The 16,938-nt window shown below is 38.4% G+C and overlaps 1 protein-coding gene across 3 annotated transcripts in view; it reads left to right on the forward strand.

Annotated features, from left to right (window-relative positions):
* The window catches only part of PHAF1 (phagophore assembly factor 1), a gene marked incomplete at both ends in the record, with an annotated part of 33,793 nt that extends 18,527 nt beyond the window's left edge, over nt 1–15,266 (forward strand). For 2 of the 3 annotated variants that reach the window (XM_082005673.1, XM_082005674.1), the window contains 11 exons: nt 283–377; nt 3,154–3,251; nt 4,955–5,067; nt 7,130–7,263; nt 7,838–7,921; nt 8,548–8,630; nt 9,446–9,489; nt 11,400–11,443; nt 12,812–12,870; nt 14,423–14,495; nt 14,957–15,266. In XM_082005673.1, the coding sequence (XP_081861799.1) occupies nt 283–377; nt 3,154–3,251; nt 4,955–5,067; nt 7,130–7,263; nt 7,838–7,921; nt 8,548–8,630; nt 9,446–9,489; nt 11,400–11,443; nt 12,812–12,870; nt 14,423–14,495; nt 14,957–15,046 (917 nt within the window). The remainder of the gene's footprint in view (nt 1–282; nt 378–3,153; nt 3,252–4,954; nt 5,068–7,129; nt 7,264–7,837; nt 7,922–8,547; nt 8,631–9,445; nt 9,490–11,399; nt 11,444–12,811; nt 12,871–14,422; nt 14,496–14,956) is intronic. The other variant, XM_082005672.1, reaches the window with a different exon arrangement.
* Between the last annotated feature and the right edge of the window lie 1,672 nt (nt 15,267–16,938).

Here is a 16,938-nt window from a genome sequence, read left to right on the forward strand (position 1 = left end):
TTGATTGTGTCATATTGTATAATTGTATCATTAGGGATAGGTGAGTGCCTACAGGCTTACATAGGCAGCTCTTACTTTAATGAATCTAAGGTTTCTCTTATTGGTACGTTTCTACTGCAACAAATTAATAGGAAAGCTAATACTGTCCTGTGTTAACTGTGTTCCTCCTGCATCTTGAAATGTAGTAAATTCATCAAGGTGATGAAAGTGCTGTTAGATCTCAACTCAAGAATTCTTAGTTTATTTTGGTAACTCTGTTTTTTACTTTCTTTCCCCTTTTAGTGTATAATTCAGCTGAGCAACTCTTTCACCTCAATTTCAGAGGACTGTCGTTTTCTTTTCAATTAGACTCCTGGACTGAAACTCCGAAGTACGAGGTCAGCAATCATTCTTAGTTAATGGGTAGTCTTTTTGCCTCTATGGTGCTTGCAAAATATCACCTGCAGCGTGTCTCGCCTGCAAGCAAAAGAAACCAGTAATTTGGAAGGAATTTAACTCCTCAGTTGTGCTCTTATTCATGCTATGTAATCATTTCAAAGTTAAAAACTTTTTTCCTTTTAGCAGAAGGCATATGCTTAGAGGTTTTGCTTGCATCATGAACTGGGACTAGCAATTCTGCTGTTGAAAGGAGCGTTCTAAAAATAAGAGCACGCTCTATGCAAATACATAAATATTAAGCCATCTACTGGAAGGATGTTCTTTTATCAGATATTTTTGAACCTCATCAAAGTGATTACGCAACTAAACTAGGATAGAGTTCATAAAATAGGTTTTCATCTTAAGTGTCCTTCAGTATGAGTGCTTTTAGAAAGCCAAATGAATGAGCTTTACTTGTAATGCCTGTTTGCATATGCACTAAATGTGTTCGGATGAGTTACTGAATAATTGAATGTATTACTGCATTCTCTGAAATCTTTGGAAATCGCTGTCTGTAGTGGAAACAAGGTCAGATCTTTGGTGACTTCCGGCTATACTAATAAAAATGTATGTATAACTTGTTTTGTGTGAGGATGGAAACACTCTCAGTTGTATTATCTAGGCTTATCAGTTAAACAGAATGTGTGCTGTGTAGTATTAATATAAAAAAGATCATATAGAGAGCCAAAACAAAGCGGGAGAGACCAACCAACATGATGACACGTGTTTTTATGTTGCAGTCTAGTACTTTAGTAGTTGTGTTTTGACATGTGAGAGAACAGAGGGTAACCAGGGGAAGTTACTGTTTAGTGGTAATGAAGGTCAGTTGGGTTTCAGAAATATTGGTAGGTAAATAGAAACTGAAAAAGCTAGACAGGAGCAATGTCCCAACAAAGAGTAGTTGCTTTTCATCCAAGAGTTCCCAGGGCATTCATGAATGAAATGGCTGAACTACAAAGGCAGGCAATTGTTGTATTGAAGATTATACTGATCGTAGACTATCTCAAATTGGAAGGGACCCATAAGGATCATTGCGTCCAACTCCCTGCTCCTTGCAGGGCTACCTAAAACTAGAAGGTGTTAAAGCAAAACTGCTAGAATCAATTTTAGCCATTGCATCTGTGTGTCTTGGTTTGGTACATAGTTCAGTTAGCTAAGAAGATAATATAGGGATAGTTACAGGATGCTTGGTGCAGATATGCTTTGAGAGGGACATAGTATGGTTCTTGGGGATGATACAGTGCATCATAGCTGCTGGAACAGTGGGGAAAATAACTTTTACTTTCTCAAAGTCTTTCATCGTGTTGCTCACATGAGATTAGTAAAATGTTGTTTGCACAGAGTGAAAGGCAAAATTCTCCCCAGGATTATAAATAGGTAGAAATAGGATGGCTTAGAAAACAGAGTCGTATGAAACAGTCCACAGGGAAGAGGACTATTTGTGGAACCTTTCAGGGAGGAACATTAGGATGGACTGAAGAGTGAAATGAAATTTGAAGATGTCAAAACCTTTCAAGTTCAGAGAGGATCATATAGGAATACTAAAGTAGTTAGCAAAGCAGTGTAATCTCTGCTTATGGAAATGAAAAAGCTCTGAAGAAGACTTTGGGGTTTTTATATAGCTGGTAACAAACTGCAGGTGAGGAGAACTGAAAGCCTGCTCACACTATTTCTGTGAAGAAATGAGGCATGTATGGCCCAGGCACTTCCACGGCTGTAGAGAAGATTTCTCTGTTGCTAAGGCATAAGTGTGTTAAAAAGTAATCTGAAGTCTGCTTAAAAAGCTGTGTTTTCGAGTGTTCATGTTCTGGGCAAATTCAGAAAGAGCATTGAAATTGGGGCATCTGAAGATCCACTAAGTAGTGGAGGTTTCTTTCTAAATACCTACAGCAGTGAAAGTCATTGCTGTGGGTTAATTTTTTTTCGTAAGAATAACTTTTTGTGCTTACCTTATGTGATGTCCTGCTAAAGTAAACCAGGATAATAGTTTGCATATTTTGTGCCTTGTCTTTGTTGACTGCTTGTGGCATGGTTAGTTTCTTTTCTGTCCAGTGACAGCAAAGTATGTTGACAGTCTTGAAGGTCCTGTCACCACTAGAGTTGAAAGAAATAGGCTCTTGTCGCACTAGAAGAAGGAGTATGACTTCCTTAGCAATGAAACAAGGATCTAAAACAATTATAAGGTTTCTGTTTGAGAACACTCAAAATCCCTATGAAAACAATATGTGTAAGAATGTGGGGATAAGGAGAGCGGAAAATCTGTTTGATGAATGAGTCTCTGTTCATCAGATAAAGGCACTTTACAAACCAGCGAAAATGTTAAAAGGCTGTAATTAATGCAGTGGGACAGAAAAAGGGAGTTCTACCTTTAAGATAGCTGATTTCTTAGAACTTAAGTACAGCAGATCAGTACAAATACTGTACAAATACACTAGCTGCCAGTGATCAAACCAAGAAACCTTAAATTCACAGTACACACCATGGCTAATTGTCAGACTAGTGCCATCTTTTGGTGGATAAACATAGTGAACATTTCATCCTGGCTTGGGAATCCAGGAGTGGTGTAATGTAGAGAAACACCACCTAGAAGGGGATTTTTGCTTGTTTTTTCCTCCTTGTCTTTGGCTAGGTACTTTCTGAATTGGTAAGCATCTTCTGTATTTTTAACGTAACTTATAACTTTGACCTGAAGTGTCCAGTGTGTCATGTAACGAGAATGATTTTGTATATCCACAGCCTAACTTTGCCCATGGTCTAGCCTCTCTGCAAATTCCACATGGTGCGACTGTGAAACGCATGTACATCTACAACGGAAACAGTCTGCAGGATACCAAGTATGTACAGTTGGTCTTGCTGTTTTGATCATTTAGAATATACTTTTTCTTCCTCATTTATTTAGGGTTTTGCAAATGCTAAATATAATTGTATACTTTTTCAGTTCACTTTGGGTTTTTTATGAATTTGGTGTGCAGAATGCCTTTGGATACCAACCTCTTCCAAATTTCCATAGGTGTCCTCAGACCTTATTATTAAATGTTGGTTTGATTTATTTTGCTATAAAATTAGCTTGCCTCAGCTGTAGTAGGCTAATTTAGTTAACCTGAAAATGAAGTCATTAAGTAAACGAGGAAACGTACTGAATCTAGTAAGAGATGCAGTTAGGATATCTTACTGTATATTTTGCTGGCATGCTAATGACCTTTCCCTAGACAAATCAAACTTGGTGTAGGCAGTCAGTCGTGTACTGCATTGGTACTATGTACGTCGTGGCATGGTCCTGCCAAGGGTCTTAAACTTTTGCTATACAAAAATAACAAAATATGTATTCTTCAGGCTTAAGCCATATGCATAATCTACCATATATTGAATATATTTGCAGTTGCCTGACTGGACTTACCATTCTGAGGAAACTGATCTTCATGCCTTAATACTAATGGAATAGTTGTATTTCAATATAGTTAATGTTCCTATGGTATTGTATTTTGTCGTCTTCTAAGCAGTAATTTATTGTACAGCATCTGATGTTTTGCTCTTTCTAAAAGCATTGTTCCTGTAGTTCCTTACTCGAGGAAGAATTGAAAGGACTTCTGTAAATTCTTCCTTTCAGCTTATAAATACCCAAACTGATAAGGTGGTAACTTTTGCAGAGACAGTTGTGTTTTAATGCTAGGAGAAGATTAATACCTCTGTGGATTACTGCTCAGAAGGGAGGGAACCCTGTTTGTGCAGACATTTTCTCCTAATTAGACATAAGTGTGCTTCAGAAAAATGTTGTGTGTGACATGGTGGGCTTTAGTGAAAGCACTGATTGTCGCATGGGGTTCTGGTGTGTGTGTGTGTGTGTGCCCAAGAGCTCAAAGCCTGACTCTCAGCTCGTGTTATTCACACAGAGGAGAAATTCACATAAGAGAAGCAAATTTTACAGAGCATGTACAAACTAATATACAAAAAAGCAGCCCTTCCATTGAAAATATCTTGCTTGAGGCTGTTACAATTTTTTCACATGTTATTGTAATTGAATTAAGATGAGAACTGTCCCAGTAAAGCAGAACAGTTGTTTGCGGTGTACCTGCCCAAGCTGAATTCATGTTCTGGGCTACGGAGTACCTTCCCGAGAGTGGTGAGAGCATCAGAGAAGGCTTTTCTGTTGCATTTGGGTGATATGCCTAGTTCAAGGAGTAGAGATCTTTAAAAAGTGTACAACTTCCATTTTCCCTGAGAGAAGTCTGAAATGATAGGTCCTCATAGGAGATATCCAAAGGCTAGATACAGTTTCTGTAATTTCTGGGGGCTCTGAAGCTTGCTGTTTGTTTCATTAATAGTAAAGGTCCTGCATCCGAGTGCTGCCTTGTTCCTCTTCCTTTTTCTCCAGCCTTTCTGATCCTTCTGTTTAATGTAACTTTTAATCCTCACTCTGAGTTAAATGCAGCTTTGTCAAAATTAACGTGCTTTGTTCCAGTGAACTGGTACCAGCTTGTTAATGGAAAATTTGAAGATTAAGCAAATCCTATGCACATTTTTCTATGATTGGTTTCAGGGCTCCCCTGATGCCCCTCAGCTGTTTCCTTGGTAATGTTTATGCTGAGAACGTTGATGTTCTGAGAGATGGAACTGGACCCTCAGGTTTACGGCTTCGCCTACTCACTGCAGGTATTAGTGACACTCCAAACATTGAATGGTTGCTTTCCTTGGGAATAGAGGGATAAATCTGTATAAATCAAGCACAGGTTGTTTGAAATCACGTGTAAAATCATCACAAAGTGTTCTGTATACCTTATTTTGAGCTATTGGAAACAAAACCCCATAAAAATCCTGTGAAGGTGAATCTGCTTGCTGCTGCATTTCCCTGGCCCTGGAGAAATCACGGAGGACTGTAGCCCTGTCCTCTGTAGTTCCAAGTCCTTAGAGTCTGTCTGCAGAAATGGAATTTGTCTCCAGGTGTATGTGTAGGTTAAATCAGATGCAAATACATCACTGAAGGAAAAAGGGAAAATCAAGACACTTTATGTACATGTGCTTTTTCTGATATTCCAGTGAGCTGTATAATGTTTATATTTCTGTGATTCTTGCTGGCTTTTTTAAAAAGCCTCCCAGAATTAGACTACATCAGTGCTGCAGCCTTAGACTGCACTTTAAATTCAATTCTGTTTTCATTTGCTGTAGGGGACAGCAGTGCAAGTGGCAGAGGCTGATGAATACCTTCTCCTTGTGTGTGCTTTCAGAGGTGGGGCGGGGGGCTTAGGAATTAGGGAAAGATATGATGACTGCAAAGGAGCCTTGTTCAGTCACCATAACTTGAGACTTGACAATGTTTTTAAGAAAAAATACTGAGATGGTTTTAACAATTTTCCTTAGTAGGCTCAGCGTTTGACCTCTTCTGATTTACTAGCTGTATGTATGTTGAGGAAACACTTGGAATACATTCCCAATGTGCAGAAGTTTAAAAAGGAGAAAATTTAAGATGAAGAATAAAAGATTATGAATAAAAATGGAGTAGATGCTTTCAAGTTACTTTGCTTCTCTCTTTACAGAGGAAGATAATGGAGAGCTGCCTAGGACAGGGAACATATATCCTCGTGTACTAGGGAAGGAGTTAGCTATAACATCATAATACTATAAATGGTTTTGAGAGATTGGACACTTCTAAGGTAGAGTGTCAAGTTTAGTTAAAAATACGTATGTGCAGCTTAATAATTATTTTACTCATTGACAACATTTCCTTTAAAATATATCACTAATGTTCAGACTAAAACTTGCAGAGAGGCAGTCTGGACATGTGCTGTTCTTGTCTTGCTGAAGTTTGCAGAAACTCCTTTGTAGAACATACTACACACCTGTTCTAGCACAAGTTTCTCTGCAAGTGTATTAATTTGAAGTAACTCTTGCTTAAGAAATCAAGGATGACTCAATCGGATTGTTATGATTTATTTTATTGGGTAGCTGGCTACATAAATAATGTATAGTGAGAAAAGCTAAGTGTGTATTTAGAGCCTATCCTGTATTTTGCAGTAACTGCTGCACATGTGTACATGCATTCTCGTAAATGTGAGATGCTGCATTCCTGAAAGCAAATGGGGGTCACAAACTGTAAGATCTTTCCGTTTCTTAACATCTAGTAACGTATGTCAGCCGTCCGTCTATGTAATGGCGATTCAGTAAGATATGTTTTTTAACATTGTCTGCGTCGGAACATAATTGTTATTGATTTAATAAGCTATGGGTGTCTTTACTAAAGAATGTATGTTTTCTGATACAGTTAGTCTGGATGAGGAATTTCACTTGACAGGCTTTACTTTTTTAGTTGGAGGTACATCTCTAGTTGCTAAAGATAAATTTTTAAGGATGTTTTAGAATTTTTAGATTTTTAGAATATTTTTAAGGATAGAAATAATTCCTGGTACTTACTGCTAATAACCAGCTGATGAAATTGAGGCAGGAAAACAAGTCACATCCACGTGAAAGGCAAGGAAGTGAAGGTAGCGTTGCTGAAGTTGGAGGTTAAGATGGGGATCTGTGCAATAGTCGGCACATATGTCACTTCGATAAGAAATGTTTGAAGTGTTGCAAAATAAGGGGTTAGACTTAGTTTGGCACTGTCTAAAGAATACGGCTGGTTTGTGATAAATGGAGGAACGCTAAGCTTTTGGTGTTGATTGGCTGATGTAATCTCTGATCAGGAAGGATGAATTGTGAGTTGTTTTCCATCCCTCAGGTTGTGGCCCAGGTGTTTTAGCCGACGCCAAGATGCGGGTATTTGAGCGTTGTGTGTACTTTGGCGATTCGTGCCAGGACGTGCTGAGCACCTTGGGGTCTCCGCACAAAGTCTTCTACAAGTCCGAAGATAAGGTGAGGGAATTGATTGAGGCACAGGACTTCGTCTCTGTTCAGTGCTGTCTCGGTTTAATCACAGGGCCTGCGTTTTGCAAGGCCAGTGAAGTTAAACTTCCATGTAGCACAGCTTATGAGTGCTTTCCTTGACATGTAATAGACCAGGATGAACCATTATATAATTTGATTTTAAAAAGCTTTTTTTAAGCTAAATCAATGCAAATCTGTTTAAATTTTAAAAATTGCATCATTTTAACTGGTTTAAAAATTGATAAAAATGGGAGCACTTTTGAATCCGAATGAGCCTTAGCAAGTGTGTACTACCTATTTTTAATTACATTTTATGTAAAATAACTTTAGAGTGTACTTTGATCCTTTCCTAATCTTTTTGCATAGCAGCATATAAGTAAACCTTTTGCTTCAGGTAACTAAAAAAGAAAAAACCTGATGTGTCATGGAGCACTGTATCTTACGTATTTGAACAAGGGCTTCAAATGAGATTATGGCAATTTGTTTGAATGTAGCGAGGTTGTTAATGGCATTAATCTTTGTGAACATTATTAAATACATCTGAAAAATGTGTTTCTTGCAGATGAAGATCCATTCACCCTCGCCCCATAAGCAGGTCCCATCAAAGTGTAATGACTACTTCTTCAATTATTTCACACTCGGAGTGGTGAGTGGGAAGCTTCCATAAACAAATTAACGCTAAGTTTTGATTTAGCTACACAGCAATTGTTTTAGGAGGCCAAGGGCTGTGGGACACAAGCAAAACACAATCGCTGCCCTAGGGATCTCTGGATATGAAGAACACCACTGACTTTTCTGTAGCACTTGCAAATTCAATCAGTAACTTCTTATCTCCACCAGTGGATGGAGGGCTCTTTATGTTTGCGCTTTGGCATTCTTTTACTAGTTCTTGTTTCTGAAATCCATGTTCCTGTCCCACAGAACTGACATAGGTGTATCAATTGTGAAAGTTTGCGGAGTTGTGGGATGCAGTTCAACCTTCATGTCCCTCCTTACAGCTATTTTGCTTTAGTCTATGTTACTGTAAATAATATGCAGAAAAACAAAACCTCCTTAGAATACTTGCCAACATTAGAAAATGAAACTGCAGTTGTGATTGAGTGCTGGAGGAAATTGTGTGTGTGTGAGTTTACAAATAGTCTCATTTTCAAATACTACTTTACATAGTTCCATTCGGTTCCAATGAGTACTATTGTAACTAATCTCAGGTTAGTTTGGGGAAAGCCACCTTCCTCTATTCACATTGCTTCATGTCTGTTTTTTCTTCAACAGGATATTCTCTTTGATGCAAACACTCACAAGGTGAAGAAATTTGTCCTGCATACAAATTATCCTGGTCATTACAACTTTAACATGTGAGTGTAAAGAACTGGTCTGTTAAAAGAGTATTTTAAAACACCTGAAAAGGAACTCTTATGTACCCTTTGTAGAATCCCAGTATTTTTTTCCTCAAGAGTTTTTGGTGTATCTGGTAACCCATGGAGGTTTCAGCCATCATTATTAGCACTTTTAAAAAATTATTTCATTTTTACTTTTAAATGCCTTTGTAGTGTAAAGTATGTCTTAAAGCAATAAACGTGGTAAGTTAGTTCTTGATGCAGCTATAATGTGCAAACTCTCTCTCTTGCTAGAGGTAAGCTTCATATTAGCAAGAGTATCCATTTACTGGTAGGTAGGCTGCTTTCTCCACCCCCCCACCCGACATTATTTCAGTTAGTGATTAAAAAAAGAAAATTTCTCTCATGCTTCTGAACATATCTTCAATATTTTAAAAATGTAAACTCTTTAGGCGAGTAATATGAGTTAAGGAATAAGTGGTTGTCTGATTAAAGCGGGCGTGTTTTCAGACAGTTGGTGTTGGTGACAGGGAAATCTATAGTCCTGTTTCTAAGCTGAGTATTTCTCCATCCACTCTGCACATCCACACAGAAGAGTAATTTGTGCAGAAGGACCTTTTGAGTCCTCTCAAAAACTATATTAGGACATGGCCAAACTGCTGCCTTTTTTGATGTAGAAATGAGAACTTTTCTTATTAATCTGTTAGCGTTGAGACTCTCATTTTATCACTCTCATGTGACTTCTCATTAAACTAATTAAGAGCCCTAAGTTTGTGCTATGCAGTTTATTGAGTCTTCTGTTTTCTAATAGCTTTATGATTTGTACTTTCTAGTTACCATCGCTGTGAATTCAAGATTCCACTAGTCATTAAGCGAGGTGAGTAGTTCATCTCTTGACCTGCTTCAGGGGGCACGTACCACCAAATGCTCAAAGGGGAGGTATGATCAGTTTTCATTTCTAATGCATCCTTCATTATCAGAGGATGCGAACAGTGGAAGTCATGGAGACGAGGAGAAATTTTGGGGTTAGGTTTCTGTTTAAGTGAAAAAGATACTTCAGGACAAGTTAGCAGTTCTCCGGATTTTACGTACCCTACCTTACTTACTTACTTGGATGATACAAATATTTAGCTGCAACATCACTAATTTTCTGTAATACAGCCACTCTGCTAAAATCAATTACCTTGTGCCTGGAGGCTCAAAATCTGTAAGGCAGTGTTAGTCTGAGCTGGTCTGTCCAAAGCACTGTTGGAACTTTTTAATCCTGAACTTACTCTTGAAAGGCTTATTTGTGGTATTTAATATAAACTGGTTTAGCCAGGAATGAGAGCAAACCTCTGGAATATGTTGACTCTATGTGCTATAGACAAAGTATGTCAGTTGTGTTCACTGGAAAATCTCTACTTGAAAAAAAAAATATATAATCACTAGTGCTGAATTCTTGATAGAGGTAGACTTCTTTTATGTAAGAATTAACAGGTGTACTGGGAAAGTGTGTATTTTGATTATCCAGGGAATACAGGATGCTGGCTATGGTTTTGGCCAGGGATGCTTTCTTCATTTTGATCGTTTTTCACAGAAGGCACTTCCCAGTGTAAAGTGCAGTTCTCCTGTGGCTGTCATAGCAGTTTGAGCATGTAAAAGAATAAAAAAATGGGGGGGGAGTCTGGATATAGAAGCTTATGCAAGTTGACTTGTACTTGAGCCAAGAGAATAAGCATGAAAGTTCTCTTTTTTAAAAATTATTTTCCCTTAGGTTATTGTGCAATACATGAAAGGCATTCATTTCTGACTTATTTTTATTCAGCTTAAGTAGTGCCATGTATCTCTTCCAAATACATCTGGGTTTTTGTTTTTGGCTTGGTTTGTGAGGTTGTTTTTGGTTTTTTTAATTCACCTTTCTGGTCTCCAGCTTATGTCCAGGACATGTAACAAGTTGAAAAACAAACGTTACGAATTTTATCAAGAGCCCACCCTCTTCCATCTAATGGCAGTGCCTGATGCAGCTTTCTTAACTCCCTTCTGTAGTTCCTCTTCAGACAATAAATTGACAGCCAGAGTTCAAGTGAACTCTTTCAACATAAAGAGGGCATGTTCATTTAGCAGGTGGAAAATACAGAGGAGCTTTCAGTCAAATTAAAGACCATTTGCTGTGTTCGACCTGTTTAGGTCCATTCCCACTGCTTCAGGAAAGCGCTGTCAGTATTTGGAAGTCCCCAAACGTATGCTTGAAAGCACCAGCAAACAATTTAAGACTGTAAGCGTAAATGCAGTGCTGTGTCCTTGCCTGCAGCTGTTTTTATTATTTAATAGGTAGGCTGCAATTCCCAAGCTCTCTGCTATCTTTCTGTTTGAAAGAGTGGCATTTTAGTGGATTTCAGGCTTGACAGCTCCCGAGTCTCAAGCTGTCAGTTTTAGCCAGCTTCCTTCCCAAGAGTGTTTGGACTTGATGAGTGGCACGCCGTGTTACCTCAATCGGTGGCTGTGCTGGGCATGTTAACTTAGTGCAGACGTGGCTTTCTTCTGTGTAAGGTTACAGCTTAAGCATATGTAGTGTTAGAACCTGGAACTCGCTGTAAATAGGCAAATTTGTTTTAATCACCTTAACTGGCATTTAATCAATGTTGTTGACAATTCTGGTTGCTAGTAAATGCTGGTAAACTTGTATGTGAATTGATGGAATGCTTCTATGTCTCCTGCTATCTGAACTAACCTCCCAAAATAAAGGATTATGTAGGAGGCTGTTCAAGCATAAACTATAAAGGCTTTTCTGTTTTTCTTCCATAGATAGCGCTGATTCACAGACTGAAACATGTACAACATATAGCAAGGTATGTCTGTGCAGAACTGAATGTTTTCCTTCTTTTTCTCAAACTGTACTGAATTTGCAGTATGCTTTGAAGAAACAATAGCAGTTGTATCATGTTGTTTTAAAGTAGAAAAGTCGAAGGCCGGAAGTTAATATATGGTTTGTGGTTTAAACATTTTGTGGTGCTAAGGATTAAAGGCATTCATAATAACATGCTTCAAGTAAACTAAATTATTGTGTTATTGCATGCTTTGCTTTTTAAGATACCTGCAGGTAGAAATAGAACACTAAAATAAGTGATACGGGAAAGCAGTAGCAGTGATGGCTGAATGTTAGCTGGAAGAGCTATTTCTAAACAACATTTTCACAGAGCTTTTCTACTTGATGTACCTCTTGTGAAGATGTGTAGTATTTAACCAAGAGAGTCCAGTGCCCTTCCACTTTCTTCTGAAGGGTGCCGGTAATGAGATGTTTCTCAGGCAGCAGCAGGGATTACAAAAATGTCACTGCTAGTGTGTCACCTCCTGATGACAGCGAACTCCTTGAAGACTGTCTAGCCTTACCACCTAAATTAAATTCCCAGCTGGGCAGTTGCTGCTGCATGTGTGAGTGCTACATTAGTTGATTTTCAACTACTAAGTTGAAAAACTTCTCAAAAATTGTGTTCAGCATTGTCTTTACAGTTAACAGGGTTGGTTTAAGTCACCGGGGTTGGTGCTGCTCTCCTGGCTCCTGGGGTGCCAAATGAAGACCATCCTTGGTGAATTTTGGTTCCCATACTGGGGAAAAAAATTTAAGAGTCAGCAACCTGGAAGCTATCCTTCATTGCTTTGACTTATTTCAGTCTTGTGTGTGAAACTGCAGATTCTTGTTAAGTCTGGTTAGAGTGATGAAAACTGCTGGGTGTTCCCAATCATTATAGTGCAGCTTTCCTCTTCTCTTCCAAACTCGTTGCTTAAATCAAGGAAAGGCTTTTGGGAGAGGTAGCAGTGATGCTATTTTTCCCCTCTGCAAAGGTATGTAAGAGGATATTTTGCTGAGGTTTCCCACAGCTGCTTTGTTCTCAGAGATGTCCCTAAAATGCTACAGGACTTTCCAGCTTCATTTTACCCATAAGACCCATAGAGTTTGTTTATATTAGCAATTCTAATTCAAAGCTATTTTGAGACGAAAATGAGAATAAACCCCGAGAGGATTTTCTAGCTGTAGTAATGGATAGTTTCCATTACTGAGTGTGGCTTCAGTCACAAAATACTTCTGTAAATGTAAGCTCTGTGTTATTTGGCGAATGAGCATGTCACCAACAAAAATGTATGCAACTCTCTTCCTAGATAAAAAGAAGAGTTTTCCTGTGCCTCATTTTAACACAAAGTCTCTGGTATATTTACAGTGGGACAGTATTCAGGATCTTCTGGGGCATCCTGTAGAAAAGCCAGTGGTACTTCACAGGTAAAGATCTCTTCCTATTTTCCTCGTAGAGATTAAGATGGTTACAGAGGATGAGTTTAGGCAGAGGAAGGATGTTTATTGCAGTAGTTACTTTTAGGCTGATAGTTTCAGACTTTTTGGCCACCTACAAGACTAGGTAGCTGCTCCCAGACAAGATCAACTGACATACAAAATGAAGAACTTGGACAATTTTGGAACGAAATTTCCAAAATTCCTTTAACTGTAAAATCCAGAGAAGAGCTAAACAGCATATAAAGAAGTATCTCTGTTCATGTGTAATAAATAGTGTAGATTTTTTTTATACTAGTCATATGCATTTCAACAATGTCACATGTAGCACAGTGTGTAGTGCACATGACAGCAATCTGTGTGAAGAAGCCTTGCTTTTATGAACATACATAGTTGTTCTACAGTTCTTTTAGGCTGACTAGAGATAGAATAGCGTGCCTACGCTTGCTCAGTTTCTACAGGGACTGAGCTGGGTGTTGGGTTAAACAGGCATTACCTGCTTGCAGTGCTATCATTCTATGATACGAGGTGAAACTATGATGTATCTTGGGACAAGTGTAAGTCATGGGTACTGAGAAAATACTGCAGCAATTTCAGATATACCTAATGAGGTATTTTCATCAGGCTTTCATATGACTTTGAGTGTGATTCCAGCACACACATACACACCCACCCCCAAATCATTGTGCCCTTTGCTTCCCTTTACTCCTTTTTATTCCAATGATATTGTTAGAGCGGAAGCCATGTAAAGTAAAGCTGGGGTGAAATAGTGATTACCTAGAGCCCTTGTATTTTTCATCTGTGGTGTTGAGAGTAGTTTAACCACAGTTTGCTTTTCTGAGTGCATCTCAAAAGTCTCAGACATGCAATTTGAGAAACTAACCAGTTACAAGAAAGGCCAAAAGGTAGATATTTTTTAGGGGTGGGGCTTGGCTGTAATCTAAAATCCATTGCAGTCAGCAGGAGTCTGCTATTGTTGTGTATACGATCCAAAAAAATACGGAAATAGATGAAGGACAAATGATAGATTAATCTTGAAAAAATACTGTTTATTAAAATTTGGATTATTCTATTTCAGAATCTTACAGGCTAATTTTTTAAACATGATAAAACCAGTGAATTAATAGACAACATACAGTAAATACATTTGGTAAAGGCTGAGAAATAGAGTAGAGTGAAGAGTGGGAAAGGACCTTGCACAAAAATAATTTGTAATGAATTACATGCTGCTTCTCTTCCTATGTATCTGCTTATTTTCAGGGTTCTTCCTGTTCAAGGTCAGTGAAAGAGAGTTTTCCTGCAGAGGCCATTAGTAACTTTTGGATTACTTTCTCCCTGAGTATTAATAATGGCTCTGTGACATTAAGCAGAGGTATCCTCTAGCTCACTTGGAGTCTAGCAGTGCTGTTGTGTAACATAGATTTACTTTCTTTTGGTGCCAAAGATGCCATAATTTACCTTACATTACTGAGAGGTTATTCTTCCCTAAGACATTCCTGATCCTCACACATCCATGTATGTATTTTTCCTCTTTTCTGTTCAGGTCGTCATCTCCGAACAACACTAACCCATTTGGGTCAACCTTTTGCTTTGGACTGCAACGAATGATCTTTGAGGTTAGGAGAAAAACTTTCATATCTGTTTGAGCAAGAGAAGATGAGGAGTTCACTATTATTACTACTGGCTCCTTATTTCCCATTTCAAGAAAAGCCAGCACTTGGGAGTGGCTGTATTTTTAGATCTAAACTGGCAGAAACAGGCAACTTTCCAATCTCTTCTCTGAGGTTGTGCATTTGCATGTTAAAGCTGGGACTTTGAGTTTGTCACCTAGAACTTTTACTAGCAGGAGATGCACGCACTCAGCTCCGAGTAGTGGTGGAGCATGCTGGTGTTTAAATGTGCCACGGAAATCTAGAGACCGTTTTTAGGAACTAGCCAAGGGCTTGTCGCTTTCTTTTGTTGTTGGGATTCCTTTTTTCAGGGAGATCAGTTCCATATTCACCATTTTCACTCTTCTGAGTTCCTATTTGGCGTACAGTTCTTTTAATTTCCCTTTTTCCCTGCCGTCCTTTTGCAGGTGATGCAGAATAATCACATAGCCTCTGTTACTCTGTATGGCCCAACGCGGCCCAGCAGCCAGTTGAGAACATCGGACCTTCCCCAGTGAGCATCCCCTGCAAAGTCAGCTAATCTCAATGCTACAAAATTAGTACAGCGTGCCTTGATTTGCTGCCACTTATAATAAGGAAAGCACGTTACGATTTTTTTTTTTCAATAAGCCTTTCCACCCAGGAACGGTGTGGAGGGGAAATTCTCTCAACCCTTCATCATGGGGCATGGAACTGTTGATGGAGGAAAGCAGCTTAGGTGCCTGTGCCGTCGTTTATTCCTCTCCGTTGCCCTCATCCTATGCAGCACAGACCTGAAGAGACTGTCCCACCCTCTCAGCTGGCAGAAGGGGGGAATGGAAGCGGGGCACGTAATGACTGCAAGAGTTAGAAGCACAAACTTTCTGAGCCTTGGAGCATCTGGAAGCAGGTATTGATTTTAGTCTGTTTTGTGTTACTGTATTGATGTGGTGATCACATTTTAAGAAAACGTGTGTGTGTATATATAGATATAAACACATCGGTATTTCTGTGGCTTAGGACATTGTACCAAGTGTGACAAGGATGTATATATGTCCATGATTTCAAGCACCACATCTTTGTGTAACTTTAAACCAAGCAAGTAGCATGTGCATAATACTTGGTTGTAACATTTGCACTACATACACTTTAATTACTTGATAAACGTTTATCTTCACTGAGGAGCATCTGTGTACTGGGTGTGAGTGGGGTGTGATGGTTATTTAATGTACGCTGTGCATAAAGCTTATTTATACAGTGGATCAAATTTATCCACCTTCCTGCACTAATATGTACTTGATATGCTGAAACAATTTTTTTCTGCCATGGCTGGTTTACTAATTTTTTTCATATGCAGTTTAAAAAAAAAAAAAACGGAAGAGGTTGTTTCTATGATTGAATTATGCTTTAGTGAAAAAGTTTGATATAATTTTTCATACTACAGAAAAATGTAATGAAGAAATAGCATTGCCTCGTTTGTCTCTGTTCCAAAATCCTATATTCCTACTCTGTTTCCTTAGAGAAAGAAAAGCTGTATATAATGGTATCTCTGAAAGAAATTCCCGAGCTCTGCCATCACCAAGAAAACCTTTTCTGTAACTTCTGATGTATGATTTTAATTTATGCCAAAGGTTTAGCCAAAGACATCCTTACTGTAGTTTCACCATTTCTGTACATACATGCTAACTACACACCCCACCCCAGCAGACAGGATATAGGCTTCTTTCTAGTTGGGAGATGCTGCTCATGACATTTTATCCCAGGAGGATACTTAGGTTTCTAGTTCTCTTACCAGTCTTGTTTGGGAGAAATAGGCGGTCTGTCTTTGAAATATTGAACCCTTTTTAAAAATGGACAAGAGAAATGTATAATTTTATCCCATTTTTAATATTTTGGTGTAGCAACTTGTGATACATAGATGACAATTTTGTGAGTTTTACTATGTGTGTACAGATTTTGTAAATATGACATTTTTGTAATTTTAACTCCATGTACAGTGTAATCCTGTATAGTTTATCAATGAATGAGAGATAGGAAATTGAATGTTAACTGAAGTTTTGGGTTCTGGACCAGTAGCAGGCATAAATGTGGCGGGGGAGTGTGTGTGTGTATGTGAGAGACGTTATTTGCCATTTAGTCTTCCTGTATACTGTGATACTCTAAACTGTTTTGCTAAAACAAACAAAAAAAAGCCCTCTGGAGAATCTTAATGGATAAGGAAAAAGTTACTGTTTACCTTTATCCCTAGGTGTCACTCCTGTTGAATCCCTGTTCAATCTGTGCTGTCTCCTGTGATCATTGCTTGCTAAGAAAATTCTATGCCTCAACCTTCCCTTTGTTTCCTCTCTAATTTTAATTTCATTTCACATAGCCCTTCTGTAAATTAAATGGAATAATAATGAGCATGTAACACTGAAAGAAAAATAAAATG

The sequence above is a fragment of the Phaethon aethereus genome (assembly GCF_964289735.1).
Source record: "Phaethon aethereus genome assembly, chromosome: 13".
NCBI lineage: Eukaryota > Metazoa > Chordata > Aves > Phaethontiformes > Phaethontidae > Phaethon > Phaethon aethereus.